This window comes from Nelumbo nucifera, chromosome 6, assembly GCF_055504915.1.
Source record: "Nelumbo nucifera cultivar China Antique chromosome 6, China Antique-T2T, whole genome shotgun sequence".
Lineage (NCBI taxonomy): Eukaryota > Viridiplantae > Streptophyta > Magnoliopsida > Proteales > Nelumbonaceae > Nelumbo > Nelumbo nucifera.
In genome coordinates this window covers 25,347,594-25,371,635 of record NC_142654.1, presented here as the reverse complement: position 1 = coordinate 25,371,635, position 24,042 = coordinate 25,347,594, and the positions used below count along the sequence as shown (strand labels likewise).

Sequence of the window (24,042 nt, the reverse complement as noted above, 5' to 3'; positions counted from 1 at the left end):
TCTCTTGACCCGTATAAGTGGTACATGCATGTCATTATTTTGTATACAAATGCTCTTTCTTAGAAACTTACTCATGTAAAACGAAACAAAGGATTATAAGGCCTGGTTTGTTTGCCTGTGCAAATTTATTTGCATTGGTGTAAAAAGTATGAGAGTGCAAATTCTTGTTTATATTTTGTATTCTCATTAAGTCTTATATTTAAATTGTTAATTCCCATTGATATTCATTGAATCCTATTCTTGACTAGAATATTCTTATTTATGAATTTGGTCCCCCTCTAATTGCGAAGGTATAAATGTAATTTAAACTACTATATTTTTCCTTATTCAATTCCTTCTTATTAAGTCTTATACTTAGTTATTAACTCCCATTCTTTTATTGAATCCTATATTTAATTTATTCTTTACACAAAATAAAAAATAAACAAATTCTATCAATTATATCTACATCCAATATTTTTAATGATATAAAATACATGCTTTTTAAAATTTACCCAAAAATGAAATAACCATTATGGTAGCGAGTAAGTAATTCAACCATCAAGGTCAAATGGGTCAGTCCATGATATCATAATTAAATAAAAACTTGTAAAATAAAAATAAATAATAAATATAAAAAATTGAGCACACCTCTATTTTAAAAAAAACTTTTAAAATATAAATAAACAACTTTATATATATAGATTTTGGAATGAGATATAAATTTAAAATCAACCCAAAATAAAAATTATCTTTGTGGTGGTGGATCAACAATTCAACCTTTTGTGTCAAATGTGTCAACCCTTTATATAATAATTAAATAAAAATATAAAACACAAAAAACATTATCTAATAGTACAAAAATTTTGTAAATAACATTTAGGCGCCTATCTAATATTTTATATTAATCATATTAAAAAATAAGTGTGATAAATAATAGTTGTTTTGTTGATGTTGGAAATAAAATATAAAATTTAATCCAACCCAAAAATGAAATTGTTTTCCTCGTGGTGGGTCAACAATTTACCTTTTAGGTCATATGTATCAACACTTGATCTCATAATTAAATAATAAAAATTAAAAAAATATATAAAAATGCAAAAAAAAAACATGAAAAAAAAGATAGAAAACTCTATAGAAAACATTTGGACACATATATAATATTTTATATTAATCATACTAAAAGGTAAACATGGTAAACAAAAATTGTTCTTAACTTTTTATTGATGATGAAAATAAAATGCAAAATTTAAAACCAACTCAAAAGTGAAATTGTTTTCCTGTTTGGTGGTGGATCAATTCAACATTTTAGGTCAAATGTGTCAACCTATGAAGTTAGAATTAAATAATAAAAATTTGAAAAGATAAAAACATAAAAATATAAAAATATATATAAATTATGTAAAAAATATTTGGGAATATATCTAATATTTTATATTATTGAACCATAATAAGCGCGACTAATAAGAATAATTTTTATAGAGATAGAAATATTAAAAAGTGGTAGAAAATTTTGGAAAAATATTATATACTATCATCATCATCATCGAAATTTGTCACGTGTAAAGCATGTGCATACTTAAGGCTGTGTTTGGAATCAATGTACCAATGACGTTTTGCACTGAACTGTGAAAGTGACTGTTGCTTTTTGAAAAACGCAATGGGTGAAGAGTGTAAAGTTTTACATCGATAAAATCGATGTAGTATTTACATCAATAATCATTGTCAAACTTTATGTTTGTTAGGTTTTACATCGATTATCTACGTAAAATTCCACTCCATCCAAACGTATGTAAAATTGAACTAGAGTAGAGTTCTACGTCGATCATGATTACACTCTCCTTCCAAACACGGACAATGTCAAACTGGTGTAAACTTTTACACCATTCTTGATTTACATCAACTCGAAACGCAGCCTAATATTTTATCTCTATACTACTATTAAAAGGGTGAATGGTAGTGAGGAACTTTTGTTTGACTAAAATATTCTAATTTTTGAATTAGATCCTACTCTAATTGTATGGATATAAATGTAATTAAAATAACATTCTCCTCATTCAAATCCTTCTCATTAAGTTTCAAGTTTAATATAATGCCCATTGACATTCATTGAATCCTATTCTTTACTAGAATATCCCTATTGTTGAATTTGGTCCCTCGCTAATAGTGGCACAAAGCGTAATTTGGACTACTATATTTCTCCTCATTTAACCCCCTCATTAAGTCTTATATTTATGGTGTTAATTTACATTCTTTCATTGAATCCTATATTCATTTACCATATTAAAGAAAAATAAGTGTGACAAAGAATAATTAAATACAAATTTAATTCAACTTTAAAACCAACCCAAAAATGGTGTTGTTTTCCTATTTTGTGGTGATTCAACAATTCAACTTTTTTTGTCAAATGTGTCAATCCTAGATGTTATAATTAAATAATAATAAAAACTGAAAAAGATGAAAACACATGAAAGAATGAAAATACAAAAAAAAAAAATTGCAAAAGACATTTGGGCACATCTCTAGTATCGTATATTTGCCATGTTAAGCAAAAATAAGTGTGACAAATAAGAATAATTTTTATAGACATAAAATTATAAAATTATATATATATATATATATAATTTTATAAACATATTATTACTATCACCATCATCATAAAAGATTGTCATGTGCAAAGTATATGTACACTTATTAGTATAAGAAATTAGAGGAATGTAAGATAGGTGAAGAATTAAAAATAGAGAATTTGCTAAAATAAAAAAAAAAATTTAAATTATCTTAGGTCTCGTTTGGCATTGCTCCTGCCTGTTCCTATTCTTGAAGAAATTCCTATATATTCTAGAACAGGAATTCTATTTCTGATTGTTGGGGAATAATAATAGTGTTTGGCAATTTGTTCCTCATGAGCAAATTTCTATTCTATAGAAACAGAAACAAGATTTGGATATGCTCAAGATTTAAAGTATCAGAAACACCAAGTGTATCGGAAAGGCAATTTTAAGAGACGTATCGATATACACCTTGGATACGCATGCGTATCGGAGAAAAACTAAGATGCGCATAGATATGCTTTGAAACACTATAAATACTTTAATAAATCATAAAAATACATAATAACACTAAATATAAGACCTAAATGAGGTGTATATACATTAAATTAATATATTTTAATGGTTTTATGAAGAAATATATTATAGTTAATTATGATTTCATTAAAAATCCTATACTTAACTATAATTTATAGATTATAATTCTTAAGTTTTAATGTTTAATGGGATGGGAAAAAACCAACTCGCTTATCCAACCATAAGATATGCATTAACACAACTTCTAAGTGAAAATATACTTAATAATTATTTACTATTTAAATAATTATTATTTATTATTTATTTTCAAAAAAATAAAAAATAAATAAACATTACATAATATATTCAAAAAATATTTATTAAAGAAGAAATTTCAATTGCCTTGTAGAATATATAATAGATGATCCATAGAATCATAATATATTCAATCATTGTGATCAAATGATAAAATATAAGTAGTTAATTATTTATTTTTTAATTCTATAAATATAAAAATAAAAAATTATTAAAGAAGAAATTTCAATTGGTGTGATCAAATGATAAAATATAATTAATTAATATTTATTTTTATTCAAAAAATATAACAAATAAAAAATATATATATATTAAAGAAGAAATTTCAATTGCTCTATGGATATGATAGATAAATCTATAGATCTAAAGCATAATTAGTCTTTATGTGCAAGAAAAAATTATATTTTCAAATTTTTTGTTAATCTATATTTTCCCCAAATATCTCATGAAATTTCCATAAATCTATAGATAACACAAAAAAATGTGATTTTGGATATAAGAAATGTAGATTAACATAAATTTATACATCCAAGAAAAAATAAATCATAAGATATTATAAAAAATTGAAAAACATTACCTATTTTTTACCATATTTTTTCAAAATTTGAAAAATCTTCAAAAAAAAAAATAACGATTCACACTTGTTTCTTGCAAAATTTTGCAAATCTAGCACTCTAGGAATAAGGTTTAGAGTTTTAGTCATTTGGGGGGTGACAAAATCTTACTTTTCCCTTTATTCGTTTTTTCAATTTTTGGTCGTATCTTTTTCGTCGATAAGCTATCGATACACCTCCAATACACCTTCGATACACCCCGATACACCTTCGATACGGGTCTGATACGCATGAAAAAGGACGATACACAATTTCCATGCATATCCCGTATCTTTTTTTAAAAGATACGATACGATACGCCCCGTATCAGACGTATCGTATCGAAATTTTAAACCTTGGATACGCTATTAAATCTTAAGATTAATTTTTCAAATCCACACATACAAAGCATTATTACAACACAAATAAGTAGCAAAATAAGAACCCAACATGCCATACATCACATATAGGCTTTCTATAAAATTAGACACTACTTTATATTATTGATAAGAAATAATTAAAACATAGTTCACATACCCTTATGTATGCATCCCAAACTTCATAGTAGCAGTCATAGTTCGTGTGATTAGATTGTATCTAAATTCAATATGTTTATGCAATTTCTCAAACTCCTTGTATACTATCCTTAGTTTCAACCCAATAGCTTCACTTGCTTTTTTTTTATCTTATTAAGTATATAAAGAAGTAAGCGCACATTTCCTGTTGAGGGTGTTGGGAGAGGTAGGCATATATAGGAGAACACCTCCATTCGTGGTTGACAGAGAAAGAGCACATTTCCTGTCGTGTGAGTACCAAGTACAAGATTGCTTTTTTATAGTAAATGGGCAGCCAGAGCCCGTGATTACTCTTCTCTTTAAACTTGCCCAGTTACAGCTAGCTTTATCATATTTTTCTTGTTCTTTTAATTTGCATTTTTCATTATTCGATTTTGTTGGTAAGTAGTTGAACTAAACTTAATTGAATAAATTAAAAAGAAATCACAGAATCAATCGTAAACAGACACAAACAGAGAAGAAGCACCACCTCTATGATCCTTCAACCAGACAAGAAGCACCACACCTATAATTTTTCAACCATTGTCGACAAAAATTAAAAATGAATAAAAAAGAAAGTATTAATTGGTTGTTAGAAAATTTCTGTGATAAAACCTTTTCTTCACTGTATTACTTAATCATTCTATGTGTTATTAGTACTTCAACGTCATTATCATGGTGTCTAATGTCAAAGCTCAACTTGTTCACCAAAATTTTACAGTTGACCTCGCGTTCAATGTATGATCATGCTATCTCATAAATGAAGATAGTGATCTTAAATACATTCTTTGATGATGACATGGTGATATAGAAGTGATGTAAAGGTATCTGGGCCAACCTGTGGATTTTGACACGTGACATCGGTTGGGTGCATCTTGATCATCCATCATCAACCACTGCCAATCGCCACCACCAGTTCCCAACTATCCCTCTTTTAAGACAATTATGACTATCAAAAGGGGCTCCCACATTGAGGTAAAAACATAAACTTCAGCTCTAAGTTTTCTTTTTTGCTTGGTCCGACCCTTTACAGCTCTCGTCTAACTTAACTGTCGGAGTCTTCGCCCTTGAGATAACTCTCAGAGCATCTGATATCTTCTTTCTCTTAATAGGTTGACTGCAGACACCAAAAATTATGTTATTGCCCTCAGCTCCTTATTTAGCAATAATAGAAAGCAATGGCAAAAATTACAACAATCTACATATAAGGGAAGGAGAAGTAGAAATAAAAGTTTTCATGTGAAAATAAAGAAAAAAGAAAAATTAAAATGATCATAAGCAATTTAAAATGTTTTTCAATACTTTTAATAACCCAAATAAGACTTGATGTAGCATCATTCATGTAGTAATTCTAATTTCCAACTATAACAAATGAAAAAAGAAAATAATGGCACAACACAATCACTAAGAAAAGAAAAATGCATCCTTAAGTATATTCCAGGTCAAGTGGAGGGGCAGTCATCTTAAAATTTATTAATTAAGCATTATCAAAAAGGTAGGAATATTAATACAGAGGAGGACATGGGCCACCTTGCCTAAGAACCCAAATACAAATTACACAATCTTGTCAGCTCAGCTCAACCCAGCCCAAAAAAATAAAAAATGTAAAAGAAACTACCCAATTAAAAAGTAGAGACTTTGATGCATTTGTACAAGTTTTCGGAAGCACCTATTTTTAGTTGTGGAAACAAAAAGGACAAAAAGCTCAACAAGTACATAGGTAACATACTAGAAGTTGCTTTTTTAAAACAAGATGGCAGAACTTTTTTTATTTAAAACCATAATAATAATAATAATAATAAAATTAATAATAATACACAAGATCTCTGTCTCACATGAGTTTTTTAAATTTATCAAAGAAGGCTTCTAGAAAAGTGCTTGTGTTATTTTGTATATATTTATATTATACATATTTGTATTTATACTTTTTTTTCCAAATGGAGCCTCAAGCAAAGTTTGGGGTCTATAAAAAAGCTTCTAAAATAGTAGGGATTCATTGATTTGATAAAAAAAAAAGAAAAAATGTTATGTAGAATATAATTAATACATTTTCGTTTTAATATTATAGTATATAAGCATATGGTGGAAAAATTAAATGACTTTTTTGGTTCATTTAATTAAATGACTTATGTCCTACTTCATAGAGAGGCCCTCTGTGTACGTACCTTATTGCATATTTTTTAGGGAGAGAGAGAGAGAGAGGTAATTATAATAAGGTAGGCACGTCGCAACACAATTGGGGTATGTTGAAAGATTTTCTTCCATGTAAAACCGTTATTGTCACCTTAAACATAAGTACATATATAGAAAGAACTCAGACATGGATCTAGTCTAGTACAATTCTCCCTCTTCAACGTACTCACTAATTTCCCATCTCCAACAGAGCATCTCAACTGGTTGGTGGCCCAATTGGTAGGATTTTGGCTTCGTAGCAGTGACCAGGGTTACGGAGGTTTAGGCCCTTTAGGAGATGGGGATGGGCTATCCCCATCGTCTACATAGTCCCTCAAACAAAAAATATCCTATAGAGCTGAAAACTTGGGATCCTTAAAATGCAACATTTCCCATGTGTACATGTGAGAATCCTCTATAGACTTAATCATGATAAAAGATGGGCTTTGTGGCCGTTTCTTCCACTGGCCAGCAATAGTCCTCACTCCTCAGCTCCTTAATATATAAAACAAGACAAGTCAACTTTATGCCCAAAAGCTATATTAGAAGATAGCTAGCTAGGATGACTGATGAGTAACTTTATGCCCACGGAACCATAACTAAGATTAAGGCCCTTTTTAGAGAGTACTGTTGAAGTTTTGATCGAGCTGCTTTAACTGAGCCATCTCATCTCAAAGAAGCTTCACTGGAAAGCCAGAAGCCGCTGCATGGAAAAGCCCTCCCTCCCAAACAGTCACTTATAATCCACAGAAAACAAGAACCATTACTTTTGTGGTCAAGGATACAAAGTTCGTGCCCAAATAAGCTTGTTAATTAGCTAAGGGCTCTAATGCATTAAACTATCATATTAATCATCATTATATTGAAATCGCTGTTTCATTCCTGTTGAAGCTAAAAAATTCCAACAAAATATGCACTTGATTTTACAGATTTGAGGAGTACGTGAAGAAAAAATAAATAAATAAATTGGCAACTAGTAATACAAGGAAAGGAAAAGAAGCTATATAGGATTTATATAATGGAATTGTGACGTGGATGGACTGTGGGCTCTATATAGTTAAAAAGCTTTGGAGATCAAAGTAAGCAAGTGGGTGGTGCAACTTGGTCCTTTAAACTTCATTGTATACCCACATATGGGTCGACATTTCACATGGTGTAAAGGGTCCAGCAACAATATCCATCATATGTATTTCTGCCTTTCTTCCTCCATGATCCAAACCCTAATGCCCTCAAACAGATCCTTCCTTCTCATTTTGATATGTTAAATGCAGACCATGGATTGATTTATGGGTCGCAGAATAGACTGGATGGTTGAACCGGTGATTCGGTGACCTATTGAGCGTTTTATGCCCTGGTTACTTAATGGGTTTATATGGTTAATATTTGCATATGTGTATAGCCCAACGTCTGGCCTGGAGTCCGAGCCAGTGCTGATGATATGAAACCAAACCCCGGCTGTTGTCATAGGTGCTCAGCTTGGACCCAGCCCCGCCATGTCCACCACTACGGTTAACCGAAAAACCATGACTCAGTCAACTCTCAACTTTCAGGTTTTTTATCCGGTCCAAGTTTGACAATATTGGATTGGACTGAAGACTAACAAAATTTTAGCAGAACTTTGCTAAGATTTTAAGAGCAAGAACCCGAGAAAAGCCCCGACGTTTCATCTGGTGGAGTTACTGGTTAGTAAGATTTACTTGTTCTGGGAATAGTAGGCGGTCGTAAATTTGTTTTAAATAGGGCATTGGGTACCACCCATTAAGATGGACCATTAAACTATGCCCATTTTATTCGAAAATAAGAGAGAAACAGAAAGTTGAGGGAATTTCTTAACATGGAATTGCTTAAAAACCCCCCTTAATAATCTTTTTTTTTTTTTTCATAAAACAATATAGGATAAAGTAGAGACAAACCCAACCCATGAAACCACAGAATGGGTTAAAGGTTTCTGCCAGTTTTAATGTGCCATATTTTCCTTCTTTTTATGCTAGTTCAATCTAGTAATGTGATTCAGATAAGAATTTCTGAAATTCTTTTCTAAGGAAGAAAGCTTAAGTTTTGAAGAGGTTTTCAGGAAAATCAACAAAGGTCGATTGGTAGAGTCAGAGAATTTACCTAACAGTTGAACACTCTTCCTTCAGCTGGTATTGAAGCCTATTTGACTAAGTGATCTGGTATTTGGTCCTTGGTGCTTCCATTATAATTAATTAAAATTCAGGACAAGGTAATGAGGTATGGTTGGGCTTATGCTTGTTTTTACTTCAAAACTCAATTTACTTTCATGTGCGGAGCCGGGTTTTGCATGTCCCATCCCCAACCCTAAACTCAACTACCTGATCCCATACTCCAACAAGGCTATAAATCCCAACCCCATCTTCATGCCCCACCCTAATCATCCCTACTTGCAATTCTGTTTTTTATTTTTTAAACCTACTACAACTATATTCTACCATGTAATGTATATATAGATACACACACATACACATTTAATTGGAGTTAGGTGGACAAATATCATCCCCACCCCGTTCCTGATCATCAGAGTTTCAGGTTTCCCTAAAACCTGGCCCAACTGGGGAAGAACAGGTTGGAACTCTTTCCAATTTGTCATCTCTATATATGAATCTCACCTAACTGCTTAAACTTTTAAGCTCCTTTAGGGTTGGATAGTAATAATTTTAATTTTCTGAGTGCATACTTTCCGCTTACACTTTATGGACCAACCCAAGCTTTTATTCTTTAAAAATCAATATAATTAAATTTTTGACATTTTCTTGTTGGAGTTTTAGATCAATAATCAAGCTGAGTGACAGTGCTGTATTGGGGTGGGTTGAACGCTTTAAAATGTGGTCCATTATCTTACACAAGGGGGGCTGACTCTGTCATAACATCTCTTTATATGGCATTAACAGTACATCTTGTCTAGAAAGAAATCCATGTGCTTCATCTGGAAACCTTTTTTCTTTTTTTGCTCTGTTCATTTGTTTCATAAGAAATTAAATATTTTAGGGTTCTAGACCAAGGGATCCATTAGATGGTCACAACTTCTCAATACATGTCATGTTAAAAAAAAAAAAAGAATTGTGAACCACCAAAATTAGCTTCATCTTTTTAGGTGGGATTCAATTCATTGTCAAGCTACATATGCTCAATAAGACCAATATATATCCTTTACAGGAGAACCACTGTGAGAATGTGAGCCTCTTGGCTGGATGTTAAAAGAGTTCAGCACAACCTCATCTCCTGAGTTTGTCTAATTAAAAGCTCGGACAGGTCTTAATTTGCCGGTGACTGTCTGACTGGTGAGGGGGAGAAGAGAGGAACAATGGGGACGATGAATGGGAAGACAGAAAAGAGGCTTTAACCTTCAAGGGAGAGCCGGAGAGCAATTGAAGGAAGTCAAGTCATCATTGAACGGCTTGCCGTGGGAAGACAGAATGTAAGGAAAGATAAGAAAAGCTGCTTTCCTTTCCTTTGAATTTTTGAAGTGACTGGAAAGTTGGTCCAAGTCAAACCTGAATTTTGGTTGGGTTTTTGTTGGATTATATCAAAAGCTGTTCAAGTTCAAGGAGCAGTAGCAGAGAAGCTTAATAAGTACTTGTCATCCATTCCACTTGTTCCTTCACATCCAAGCTTGTATAGTATCTATATATGTATGTAGAGGAGAGATCATGTAGGTTTAAGATAAACTTGCCACGTGGCCAATCCAAATTGGCCTCTCATTTTGCTCCCCTTGCCATGATAGTCGCCCTTTTAATTTCCACTCTCCACATGGGACAGTACAGCCTTTTCTCTTGAAATTTGTAATATATACGTATAATTTATTGCTTAGCTTTTCACTAAAGTAAAATAAATCGTACCTAACAAACAGTGGAAGAAATATACTTTTGGGGTTTCATCATGGGTCCACGTGTCTCTTTCAGGTCCTTTCAAGTGTTCTTCCCCTGCGAAAAAAGATAGTCAAGTTGGTCCTGTGTTTTTCACTGACATGACAGTGGACTAACGTGGATAAGAGATGCTGGCGTGGCTAATTTAAGGCCTCTCTACGCTGTCCACGTGTAAAGAGCTTGTGAAGACAGCTTGCCATTTGGCAGGGGGCTAACGGTTATAAATACACAGCTTCCGAGGAGGAGAAAGATTCGAATCTAATTGAGGGAGCAGGGGAGAGGGGGCCCGGTTCTTTTCTTCTGGGCATTAATGGTCAGACTGGAGATGATTCAGGAATACGGGACAAGAGTCAGGCCTATGTGAATGAGTAGTGCAATGGAGGGGCATCATGGTAATTTAGCTAAAGTCTGAGGGATGATACTGTAATTGGGAATTTACAATATTAAAATGGAAGAGGCAATTACGTGGCATTCTGGGGTGCAGCGAGGTTAGATAAAAAGCCCCGTCGAAGCGGAGACGCCGCGGCCAAACCCTTTAACTTGGACACACACGCCCCCGCAACCTCTCTCTCTCTCTCTCTCGCTGAAGAGTCAATACCTGAAGACCCTCCCCCCACCAAAGTGGGATTTTTATTTATATCAAGGAAAGAGAGAGAAGCAGTGGATCTCACTCTCACTGCGCTTCCTCGGCTCTCTGCAATCCCTCCCAATCCTACAAAACAGAGCTCTGTCCGGAATCTGCCGCCATGGGATCCGGCGAGACGATATTCCGGTCGCCACTCGATAAACCCCTCGACCAGCTCACAGAAGAAGACATCTCTCAGCTCACCCGGGAAGATTGCCGGCGCTACCTCAAAGAAAAAGGTTCCATTTTCTTTCCTTTCTTTTTTCCTTCTACAGTTTACTCTATTTGGTTTTCTTTTTTCTTCATATTTTCTTGTGACGGAAAAAGAAGGTACTGAAATTGAGAAAAAAACAAACGTAATTATCTCCACGTACCCGTTTCTTCTCTTGTCCGTACAGGCATGCGTCGTCCTTCATGGAACAAATCTCAGGCAATCCAGCAGGTACTGTCACTCAAATCGCTGCTTGAGGCGAGGACGGATTCCGGTGCCGTAATCCGGCAGAAGGTGGCCTCCAAGGCGGCAGCAGAGGATCCACCACACGTGAGTATTACGAAGCGCTCTCTCTCTCTCTCTCTCTCTCTCTCATGGAGATGGAGTGCTGTCAGCATATTGAATAGAATAAAATAAGAATAAATAAATAATATTGTAGGTCCCTGTAACTCCCACAGCATCGGCCAAGGAAACGAGTGCCGATTTCCAGGTTTCTGTTTCGGCAGATGAATCGGTTTCGTATCGGCGAAAAGACCCCCCGAAACCCGCGGTTCCCGGTGATGTGTCGTGCCGTCTCCCGGTCGCCGACAATGACACCATTTCTCCCAGGTTTTCTTCCTACCGTCATTTTTAAATTATTCTTCTCTTTATTTTTGACCTTTTCGTATTTTTGCTAATATGCGCCGCGATGTGCATCCGTTTAATCCGGAGCCAAGCCTTCAAAATCAGTAAATCAATCCTATTTGGAAGCTCATCCCAAACTTCCCGCCAATGCATTTACGTCCTCCTGAGTTCTGGATATATATGTGTGTGTGTGTGTGTTTTTTCCTTTTTATTTTTTTTGAATTTCAATCAGACTGGTAGATAGATAGATAGATATGCTGGGCTCCGCTAATATGTGCAGGAAATAATCAATCTACTGCTGTTACATTTGGCCCCCTTGAAATTTGGATGTGTCAATTGCTGCTCTCTGGTCTGCTCAGAGAGCAAAAAGATTAAGGTTTTGCTATTCACATATGCAGACCTGGGAGTTAATTGGAATTAGTGATATTATACTTGCCCTGAACAAGAACTTGAATTTGAAGAAATTTAATGCCATTTTCTTCTACTTGGATTGCTTCGCATCTAAAATATTGGCTTTACATTGTGAATCTGCTGACAAGAAAGGGGGTTTATCTGGGTTAGACTATGTGTAAGATTATAATGAGGACTAAGGCTATGACTAGATTAGGGCAGAGTTTGGGTATCTAGGTTGCGGTCTTAAAGGGGAATAGAGCTATTTCACTAGCATAAGGTTTTGAATTAGTGCATCAAAAAGTAGGTGCTTTAACTGCATAAAGAAAAAGAGATATCAATTCAGCTAAGCAACTCCAGTCTGGGAGGGAATGATTTCAACTTAAGTTAAAGTGTTAAACAAGGTCTAAACCTAGGGGCAATTATTTTCGAGTATGGCTAGATATAGGATGAGACTTTAGTAGCCAAAATTCTAGGATGGTAGTAATCTAGGAGTAAGATTATTATGAGGACTAAGACTATGGGTAGATTGGGGCAGAGTTAATGGGTATCTAGCTTTCCTTCTTAAAGGGGAATAGGGCTATCAACTAGCATAAGGTTCTGGATTAGTGCATCAAAAGCAAGGGCTTAGCTCATTTATCAAAAAAAAGAAAGGGCTTAACTGCATAAAGAAAAAGAGACCGATTTAACTAAGCCACTCCACTCTACAAGGGAAAGGATTTAAACTGAAGTTAGACTTGGTCTACATATAGGGATAATTGTTTTGTGTGGATGGTAAAATCTCGTGCAGACAAGCATGAGAGTATGAGTTTGAGTCCAAGAGCAGCCAATTCATGCCAAAAGATGCTGGAGATTAGGTCCATATCCAGTTCATCACTCCCAAGATCCAGGGTAGCTAGGATCAGCATTGGGTGATGGAAAATTGGCTCATAAGTAAACCAATATTTAGGCCCATATTTGAAATCTTAAGAGCCTTTTGAAATTTCTAAAAAATCCATAATAAAACAAAAAAAAAGCATTTTTTATATTTTAATACTACTTTTACCCCATATTAACTGATCCGTTTCGTCCTATATCCTAATTTTCTCCATTTATAACCAAAGTCGTAAGTTTTTATAGAACTCTTTCTGGTTGCTGGTTGACAGAAAACAAAAATCTCCCCCCCCCCCCCCCCCCCCAAAAAAAAAAAAAAAAAAAAAAGAAGAAGAAGCCTTGACCATAGCCAAGGAAATTTGGACCACATTCTTCAAAGGGATATGAAATGTATTTGTTTTATTACAGTATTGGCCCTTTTTTGGAGAAAAAAAGAAACACTAGAGTCTTCTTTAAAAAGATATTGAAATCATAGAGAATAATTGATATCATCACTATTAGATTCACTCATGAATCCACATCAAAACGGAGTTTGTGGATTTATCCATTGCTTATGTTCTTAAATGGTGGTAACATCATTGCTCAGAGTTCGTTTCCTCAGCCCAAGTTGAAGTTAAGTTTAACTCTGGAGTTGGGGGGCTTCTAGGTACCTAGAGGAGGAAACTATCAAACTAATTCTAGGCCTATTGGAATTAGGGTTGCATGTTGGGTTGCCTGAATTGAACATCAAAACTAAACCTGATCCAAGTTATTTTGGATTTGGACCCAGTCAAAATTAAATAAATGCTTAACCCAACCTGATCCAAGTCGCAGCCCTAATTGGAATAAATGTTTCCATTAGAGCAAAGATCTTGGAATTGATTTAGGGTTTGAGGTTGATGTTTTCTCTGACTTATCTCATGTTGAGGTAGAGGGAGATTTTGTGGTTATCATCTGATTGAGGGTTGGAGAATGCTCATGGCTTCTGCAGAATTGTTAAACTAGATCTTTGGCTTCTATCATGAACATTTCTTTTAGATGGATCCAAAGATTGTCCTATTCTTTGATGGATAGCATAGAGCAGGAGTTGAGAGTAAACTTTGTTGGAGTATGGGCCGTATGGCCATCTCAGCTTAATGTTTGAGTTATATTGGGCTTCTTGATGTATCCTTTGTTTAGCCTTTATAGCACCTACCCTCTTCCTCTGTTCAACAACATTTACATCTTTGTATTAGTTTTCTTCTCCTTTGGTACATATCATTTATTTGCCTGTTTCTGTAGTTGAAGTTGGCTGGACAACTAGAATTCTAAAACCTCAAAATTGACTAGTGTTCTGAAAATCATAAGCTTATTTCTGTTTATATATATATATATATATATATATATGTATGTATGACCCCGCTTTTGTAGCTACCTACTTAATACAACAAAATTTATCACTTGCAGATTAGAATCTTAAGATGATATAATCAAGTTTGACTTGAAAATTAATTGCTCCATATATAAATGCTCCTTAACCTACATATGATGGAATTAAACTCAGTAAGGTTTCTGAATTAATCTTAAATAACCTAAATAGATCTTCATACCCATAAGGGTTTAATTGATTTGAAAAACAAGAATGAGATAAATCATAAAATTCATGAATGTGATCTTAAGATTCAAATGATTATTATAAGATTTTTTTTTTCACAAAGGGAGTCAGATATAGGATTTGAACCAAAACACTTGTGTTCAAAATTTTAATCCTTTTTTGTAAATCATAGGATTTTGACAACTAAAAAATCAACTCTGTTGACTCTACAAGGCCATTCTTTTGCACAAATTGGTTACTAGTGAAATGATAATTAAAAGGTTTCATATTCAAGGTGGTTGGCTGGTGCCTTGAGGTGTTAGTCTCAAGAGACAGTAAAAAGACAAAATATTGGTACCAATTGATCCCATGATTCAGTTAGCCGGGCAGAGTACTTGTTGGCCAAACAATTTCAGGTTCAAGTCCAACTGAGAACATTGTAACACAAATTCAGAAGAATGTTGTCTAGAATTTAGCAGTCAAAGTAAACTAAAAGTGTGGCTTGGAGTATGCAGTATATTTTTTGTAATATATACAACAAAAATCAAAGAAGCAATAACAGTGTATTGTGTACACACAATCACACTTTTTGCCAAATGAAATCATTACCCTTTCTCAAAAAAGGGCATTATGTAATTAACTTGTGAACTATCAACCAGGGAGTCAAATAATTGACTTGTCCCTTAGATTTGAAATTGTCCCTTGGTTGATGCAATGTATTATGAATTGAGAAAAATAAATTGCAATTATATTCTTGTAAAATGCTATTCTTAGTGAAGTCAGTAAATCTGAAATTTGCACATACTTCTTGTATGTCTGTACCACAGACTGGACCTGCAGAAGATTGAAATACAGAGGAAATAATTGTCATATTTGAAGTGCAAAATTGGCATTAGATAAACTTAGTGAAGAAATGACGTTAACTGTCAATGAAACGCATTTATTCTTTAAAGCTAGGCTGTTTATGTGTTGTTAATAATGGATTCCTTTTATTGATAAAAAAAATAATGGTTCCTTTTTACCTTTTTTTCTTGTTTCCAATAAATTGGATTAGAAACAGGCAAAAGTGGGTTGGACTTTAATGTTACACATCAAATAAACTTATAAAAGAAATGCCACTAAATATGTGTGCTTGTTCTTGAAGTTTGGACCAGTGTTGATAATATATTCCATTTCCTTGCCTCCTTTTCTTAACTACGTTATGACAAACAAAACCAGTTATAGGTTATAGATAGTTTTGTGAGGTAGGTTGGATATTCATCTTTATATTATGGACTTGTAATCTCCTCAGTTTATCAGGCTCTTTGTGTAAGTAGACAAAACTTGATCTTGTCAGTCTTGTAAATTGTCATCCTAAGGTAGAGTACACAGATTGTGGTAAATGGTCATCCTAAATAAACATGTTTGAACGTCTTCCCCATCTTGTAAATGGTAATCCTAAGTTTGTGGTACGTTTTTTTTTTTTTTTTTTTTTGGGGGGGGGGTGGGGTATTTGATTGATTTTGGGTATGGATGACTGTTTGGGGAGGTTAGGGCTGTTGAAGCCCATCTGATATATGGATGCAATACCGAGAAATGTTTGCATCCATTTCTTCTCAGCATGTGTGGTCATTCATTACTGAGTTACTTATAGTCGAAAGGAACTTGGATTCTTTCTGAAGGATATTCACATATGTGTGGTCATCCATTTCTGTATCTTTGCTTGACAGCTTCATCGTTCATTAGATGGTCAATGACCTCACATTGACATTCATGAGACAAGCCTAAATTTTATTGTTCCTTTTTAAGTTATGTTTTTGTGCATGACCAGATGGTTTAGTTTATTTGATAGCTGCAATATGTATTACCATTGGACTCACTCAATTCAGTTGCTGAAGTAGTAGACAAACCACAAATGAACTGTGGGGTTGTATATTTAAGCTCAGATATTTCTGTCCCTAGAAAAAGTTTCCCCAAGTGCAATGGTCTTGATTTACAGGCTCATGTGCCATTTGTTTTTTCTTATTATTTTGATAATTGGTTTCTCAAAGAAAGCATTCCTCTAAAATTTTGGCAGGATCACAGGTGTGGCAAATGAGCCATCCGATCAGATGACTATTTTTTATTGTGGCAAGGTGAATGTCTATGATGGAGTGCCTGCTAATAAGGTAATGCGGCTTGATTTTTTGTGTGTATACCTGGAGATAAATCCCATAGCATGTTGGCCTTCCAATTGGTCCAAATGATCGATTTGCAGGCACAAGCAATTATGCAACTTGCAGCAAGTCCCATTTGTCTGCCTCAGGATTCTGCACCTGGTGGAACTGCATCAACTCAACAATTTCCTTTCCGTTTCCAGGTGACATGTGTCAGACCAGAAACCACTTCTTCTGCAGCAATCTCTCCATCATTGCAAAGTGGTAAGGCTTGTGCAGGAACTCAACCCATGTTCATTCTTTATTATCGTTTCCTATCTTTTCATCAGCTTTGGCCCTATTTATCTGAGTACTAAAGTTGATTATGAACTAGTACAATGTGGTTTTGGGTTCCAAAGTAGGGAAATAAAGAATCCACTTTTTAGTCTAGTGCCAGTATGGTTTAATAGTGTAACTATAGGGTACATGATGCTATACTTAAAACTACATAACTCTTTTGTTAAGTCTCAATATTTGAATGTCACTCATTGATCCTTCTCTTTTTATGTTCTTTTCTTGAATAGCAAAAATAGTTGAACAGTCTGGACAGCACCGGGAAGAAGGGGACATGTCTCGTGAGGCTGAACCTGGTAAGTGCTTCTACTCTTTATCCATTAACTCTCTTAGAATTTCTCAATGATAGTGCTGCATTGGACAAAGTTATTTATCTAAAACACTTGCTGATGACACACATGCAGTCATATTACCTTGTTGATGACCCACTTTTGTAAATAGCTTATGGATAAAACTTCTAGCACTGGATTCCTGGAGTTATTTTTTTTTCTTTTTTTTTTTGAACCAGGGACATAAATGAGTCATTTTGTCTTCATTAGGCATCTAGGATGCCTTTAATCATAGGGAAATTGAACCAGCACATTCACATTGTAAGATGTCATTTAAACATAAGTAAGTTAAACCAAGGTTCCACCATTTGATTTTGTAATCTGTTTTCCAAGAGGACCTTTACCATCAACAGATGTATTATCAGGAAGTAGGGGGCATGTAAGGTAAATTTGGACTTTTCTTGTGTTGCATGTTCTTAGTTCTCTGGTGCAAACCAACCTTTGAGCCCATGCAGGCACCTTTGATATTGCAATCTGTTTACAACTGCAAGAGGACCTTAACCATCAGCAGACATTATCAGGATAGGGGGCAAGTAAGATAGTATGGACTTTTCTTGTGTCTTTGCATGTTTCACAAAGTTGGATCAAATCCACAAGGGCACAAGGTCAGCTCTCCAGTGCAAACCGCCTTTGATATTGCAATCTGTTTACAACTGCAAGAGGACCTTAACCATCAGCAGACATTATCAGGATAGGGGGCAAGTAAGATAGTTTGGACTTTTCTTGTGTCATTGCATGTTTCACAAAGTTGGATCAAATTTGCAAGGGCACAAGGTCAGCACCTTTGAACCAATGCAGGCCCCTTTTATTTGAATATGTACTATTTTTTGGCAGATCAAAACACCAGACTAAAATCTGGCTTGGGGTCCAACAAGTGGCAGCAGTCCTAGGTGCCCAACCACTCATCCCCCACACAAAAGGGAAACAAGAAAGTGTGATTCTAGTGAATACTGTTGGCATAAAACTCCTTTTCAAAACCTATATAGTAGTGCTTAACCCTTTGGTTCCACTATTCTTTTTCTAGTTTTGAATGCAGGTTTTTTTTTTTTCCATTTTACAGTCGCAACTGTTTATTAATCTTTTATGTAGGAATATATAAGTTGAAATGTTTTGCGTTTATATTATGTTAAAGTTAAGAGTCTTGGTACCTTCCATTCTCAAGGCACATTAAATGTAGCAAAATAGGACACTTGTAGGTCTGGCTGATGAGAATATTAATCAGCCCTATTCCTTTATGAACATGGATTAAAGTCATGTAACATATGTTACTGAATTGAAGAAATGGCTCCCTGAAAACTTATGCTTACTTATTTCCATGGGTTCGTGCTCCATCTTGACGGTGAGAATGAGCTAGCAGAAGGATTGGTGAAACAGTATCTTTTGCTCTAGAAAAGAGGTGGGACTCCTAGACTTAATGCTTTAATTTCAACATTTTTAGTTTTTCTGTCCTCTATCCCTCGATTCTGGATTTTTAATTTCTTCTCCATAACAAAACAATTAGGGAAACTCTTCTCTATACAATATTCGACCAGCTCCAGTTCTTGATCTCTCCTCTCAAAGATGCACTGTCTTGCCCAAAGCCCAATTCGGATCATCAGCTAATTTGACATGATCCACAGATTTTGAAATTTACAAAACTTTGTAGTATTAAGGGGATGTTATGGACCATGGTGTTGCATTCCCATTTAGAGTTCATGTATGTGCCAATTAGGCATTTTGACTTCATAGTACCAAAATCATGTTTGGTTGGGAAGATCTAACTTCAAATGTTTGTGCCACCTACATTGGGTTATGTGCTTGGTGTTGGGGGAACATCTCTGTCATTTCTGCCAACGGGGAAAATTTTTACTTCAGTTGTCTTGTGTGACATCTAGTGGTGCCTAGTGACATTCATGTTTTTCGAACTACAATAAACAATTGTGCATTGTATTATGTGCCAAAACACTTTTCCCAATTTCCATTGCTTTAGTTTGGGTACAAACGGTGAGACATAAGACACCGTATACCATATATTTTGTTTATAGGATCAGGATGCTTTCATAGTTCCTGAAGAAACTAATATGTGATGGTCAAAATAACGAGGGTTCTTAATGTTCAAGAACCAGCTGGGTTTAGACGGAGTTGCTAATTTGCTGCTGATGGAACGTGATTCATACTTGTCTTTCCTAAGCTGTTTTAGTTTCCTATGATTCATTCTTTTACTTAAATTGTCTTCTGCTTTATGAGGCTGAGGCTGATGGTTTTCTTTTCTGGTGCAGAGGTTCCAACGAGTAGAAAAGCGTCACTGCAAAGATACCTTGAGAAGCGCAAAGACAGGTATGGTTCAAAGGGCTAAAATGCTCTTCATCGGAAGACAAAATAACGCTATGTTTTCCCCAACATGCCCTTCAACCCGGCAATTTCAATCATTTTCTTTTTCTCTCGCCTCCCTGTTAGAGGAAGATTTAAGGGCCAGAGAAAGATAGGGGGATCATCTTCTAGCTTGGAGATGTACTTGAACCATCAAGTGAGGTCTCAGACCCCAAATGGGCAGTCAAGCCGAAGCGACACAAGCTCACCACCCCAACCCAGACTGCCTCAAACTCCCACCCAATGTAGTCCGGTTGAGAACCAGGCCCAGAATGTTGGTCTCTCCGTTGATCTCAATGGCAATGGTAAGCTATGAAGTCTTCTTGTCACATCTTTTCTTGGAAATGAAGACAGCAATTCTCTCTTTATGTTGCATGAGTTAGTTAAGATGCATCATAGTTCTGACCACTTGATTTCCAGGGTGCAACTTTAGCCAGTAGAGGCCAGTTGAAGGCCAATCCCACAAAGTCAACCATAAGTTGATCTCAACCAGCTTAACAGACACCACTAGCAGTCTGGAGGTGCAACATGTTCCACTTGGGAAGAGTGCAAACACATATTTTAAGTGCAAATACAAATTTGTGTGGTTCATGAAAATGCAAAGTTTTGTTTGCATTTATATAAGTTTGTATTCTTATAAAACAGTTTTGGTTGTGATGGGTACAAACACAATTTTGTTTTGTATTGGTCCGGTGTTTGCACTCTTCCAAAATGGAGCCTAAGAGCCTAAGGCTCAGTTTGGAAGGAGTACAAATACAAATATGTACAGCGCAAAGACATACAAAATACAAGGTTTTGTACTCTACAGATTTGTATTTGTACTCCTTCCAAAACTGAGCCTAGTATGCATTTGTACTCTTTCCAAACTGTGCCTAATACTCAAAACTAACCCGTATCCAAGTCAAACATGAAATGTAACATTCATAGTGGTTGGTGCCTCTGGATGAGCTGTGCGCACACTTGGGTCGTTTAGTTTAGACTTGCCTATACAACGTGACTAGCATGCCTGTCCGTATATATAAATTAGTATATGCCTACGGAGGCCATATCCATGAGCACCGAGGTACAAGAAAATACAAGCTACCCGGCCTAAAATCTCAGGTCCTTCCTCCTGCCCGATAAGGTAGGCTTGGAGTTAGTTAAAGCTTAGGTAGATTACAGTATGGGGCACCCGAGCCCTCGGAGATGGCGTGTGAATTGGTGCTTCAGGAAATGGATAGGAATGAAGTGAACTGGGGTTGGCATTTCACCTGTTTGGTTTTCTATTGGAACTTCTTGGATCTTCCAGAATAGTACTTCCACTCGGAAAGTGTAAATTGGCCGTTCGGAAAATACTTTGATGTCTTAACATACGAGTGCCAGTTGCCACATCTTGTTTATTTACTTTTTTGCTTCTATATTATTATTACTCTCGAACTGGGATGGATTGAACTGGTTGGTTTTTAAAGTCTTGGTATGATTGGATGAATTGAAACTCTGATAGTAGTCAACTAGTCACTGTTCTATGGCCCACCCACTTCATCTTTGCCCTCGTTCAGGTCAATCTGACCCAATTTTGATAAATACATAAACCCCAGGTCTCTGGTACGCAAACAAATTAAGACATGACTCTCCGAAAGTAGTTCATGGCTTGACCAAGTGATTTTTCAATTGAAAGAAAAGTGGAACGAGAGAATTTCAGTTACGTACTTTTGATGTAAATAAGTAAAAGATTTTGAAGAAACAATGCCAATTAGGGAAGAGCTTTTGACATTTAAACAGAAAAACTCTGTTTATATCGAGCTAGGTTTGTTTCAATTTGTATGAACAGAAAAAGACTTTGCTCAAGTGCATCAAAGGGAGGACCCCCCCCCCCCCCCCCTATAATCATTTCACGTTGCACTCTCCAGTCCCCCTTTGTTGGCCAAAGTGGGGAATTGCTGCCGTATGCCCCCTTGAAAATCAAAACAAAAGACGGGAACTCCAATCCAATCGAGACAGTGGAGTGGAGATGGATGGTTAACCTCATTTTAGGGTGTAAGGCTGAATTCATCTCTGGTGGTAGTGGATATTTTAGTGGCTCTCTGCTCTGCTCTCTGGGTAGCCTATTATAAATTTTGGTATTCTCCTAGAAGTCTATTATTGCAGTTGCGGCCCATTCCTAGAGGTAGAGGTCGTAGTCGGTAGCCTTGGCCTTGTGCCTAGTTGTATAGATTTTGGGTTATTACAGTAGGATGGTTGCGTGTTTTCAACAGATCGTGTCGACGTCAAACTTCTCATCTTTTCTATTGGCATGCAATGTGCAATCCTCCTCGAGAACCGTCCGAGAAATGGTTTTCCTGTACAGATGACCATATATCAGTCCATATCCACAAAGTGGGTCACTTTATTTATTTTATTTAATCTGTACACAATTATGCATAAATTGTGTCAACTAAGCTTATTGAAATTGAATGAAATACTATTGAAATAGTGTATCAGATTAATGAATTATAACAACCTTTGAACTAGTAGATCTTTTTTGTTTCTGCATTGATTGAGCTGCGTTGACTGCGCAGCTTCAAAGAAACTACCAAAACTAGCTTCACCGGAAGTCAAGTTTGCAGCTGAACAAGACTATTCTGTGTGGGGCCTGCCTTGCAATATTGCAAGTCACAGGGCGGAGCCAGGAAATTTTTATAAGAGGGGCCAAAACCTAAATGAAATATAGATGGGCCCATAAGGGGGGCCAACCATTGAGGTGGACAATGGGGGGAGGTGAAATTTTAGATAAAAAACTGTATTGCTATGAAGATTTTCTGAACCATAGGGGGGGGGGGCATGGCTCCCCTGGGTCCGCCCTTGGCAAGTCACTATGGGAAAGGCAGAGAAGCCCTGGTTCAAAATGTTTCCACCCTTTTGTGTTCTTTGGCTGCAAGCAGGGGTATCTGGCTTACCGGGTAATCCGTCTCCTACCCATCCTCCTTGTGATTGGTTATGAAATATGTAAATGTTTTGATTTCTATGTTCTAGGATTTTCTTGAATGTGGGAATTAGGTCCACTGAATGCTATGATGAAATGTTTATCACTACATGTGAAAGTGGTCGTTTGCAATAGTTTTATGAGAATGTTTCTCCCAAGAATTAATGAACAAGGAACCAAATTCTAGAAATTGGTTGATGATTTCTTGTTGCTATCAGATGTCCAAGGAGCTGCTGCTTGAGTGTGGTGGCACCAAGTGGAGGCTCTTCGATCGGAGACATCGCCATTGAAAACAACTTTTGGTGAGGGAAAAAGAGGGAAAGAACAAAGAGGAGAAAATGATGCATTTTGTAATATTCACCACTAACTCTGCAGGCACCAGACTCGCCACCCACCACAATCTTTGCCGCAGGGAGTGGGTTTTCCGCTGACCAGACGAGATTGCTGACATCTTTGTAGAGAAATGAGTTTAGACTTTTTAGAGTTGCGTGCATTGCTTGACGTTGTTGTGGAGGAAGCTTATTTTCCCATCATGGGTGTTTCATTTTGAACATGAATTTTGTATGAAAATATTAAGTTATAGTGTACCACGGTTTCCTCTGTCATTTGCAATGTGCACGTATCATCAATCTGCTTTTTTATTTTCAGAAGTCGGACGGATGGATGGTGATTTCTCTCTCTCTCTCATTCTCTTTTCTGGCCTTCTGGGTTTTTTTTTTCTGATAGAAATGAGGATCATGTTTGATTGCACACAAAACGAAGGAAATCAAATGATTTCTTGGAAATATTTTACTGTGTTTGGATTTAAATTGCCTTGAACATTTTCCAAAGCCATTAACTAGCTTGCTGGTAATGTCTGTGGTTCGGTTAACAGAGACCTGGGATCAAATCTTAGCCAAAAGATAAAGGGAACGTTTTCTAGGAAGTGAGTTGTACTGGTAGGAAAATGGCATTCATTCTTTTTTTGGTGGGGCAAATGAATCATATCATAAATCTGATCTGATAAGAATCCAATAAATTTGATTCATTTGCATATCCAAATATTCAATTCTAAATTTGTTCAAAATTAGTATATATTATCAAAAATAAATATAATATCAATAAAAAAATTGATT

At 35.6% G+C, this 24,042-nt stretch overlaps 1 protein-coding gene across 6 annotated transcripts; it reads left to right on the top strand.

Moving 5' to 3' along the window:
- The first annotated feature begins 10,876 nt into the window (after nt 1-10,876).
- LOC104598663 (protein TIFY 4B-like) lies at nt 10,877-23,532 on the top strand. 6 transcript variants are annotated; one of them, XM_088890573.1, is made up of 9 exons: nt 10,877-11,429; nt 11,589-11,731; nt 11,841-12,010; nt 16,897-16,987; nt 17,179-17,239; nt 17,539-17,604; nt 19,896-19,953; nt 20,074-20,291; nt 22,524-23,139. In XM_088890573.1, the coding sequence occupies exons 1-9, from the start codon at nt 11,312-11,314 to the stop codon at nt 22,673-22,675; spliced, it is 1,077 nt and encodes a 358-aa protein (XP_088746699.1). In that variant the 5' UTR covers nt 10,877-11,311; the 3' UTR covers nt 22,676-23,139. The 6 variants fall into 6 exon arrangements, with proteins under 6 accessions (XP_088746699.1, XP_088746698.1, XP_010259138.1 ...); XM_088890572.1 differs by having other exon boundaries at nt 10,883-11,429; nt 17,077-17,239; XM_010260836.3 differs by lacking the exon at nt 22,524-23,139 and adding an exon at nt 23,303-23,532 and having other exon boundaries at nt 10,887-11,429; nt 17,077-17,239.
- The last annotated feature ends 510 nt before the right edge of the window (nt 23,533-24,042 follow it).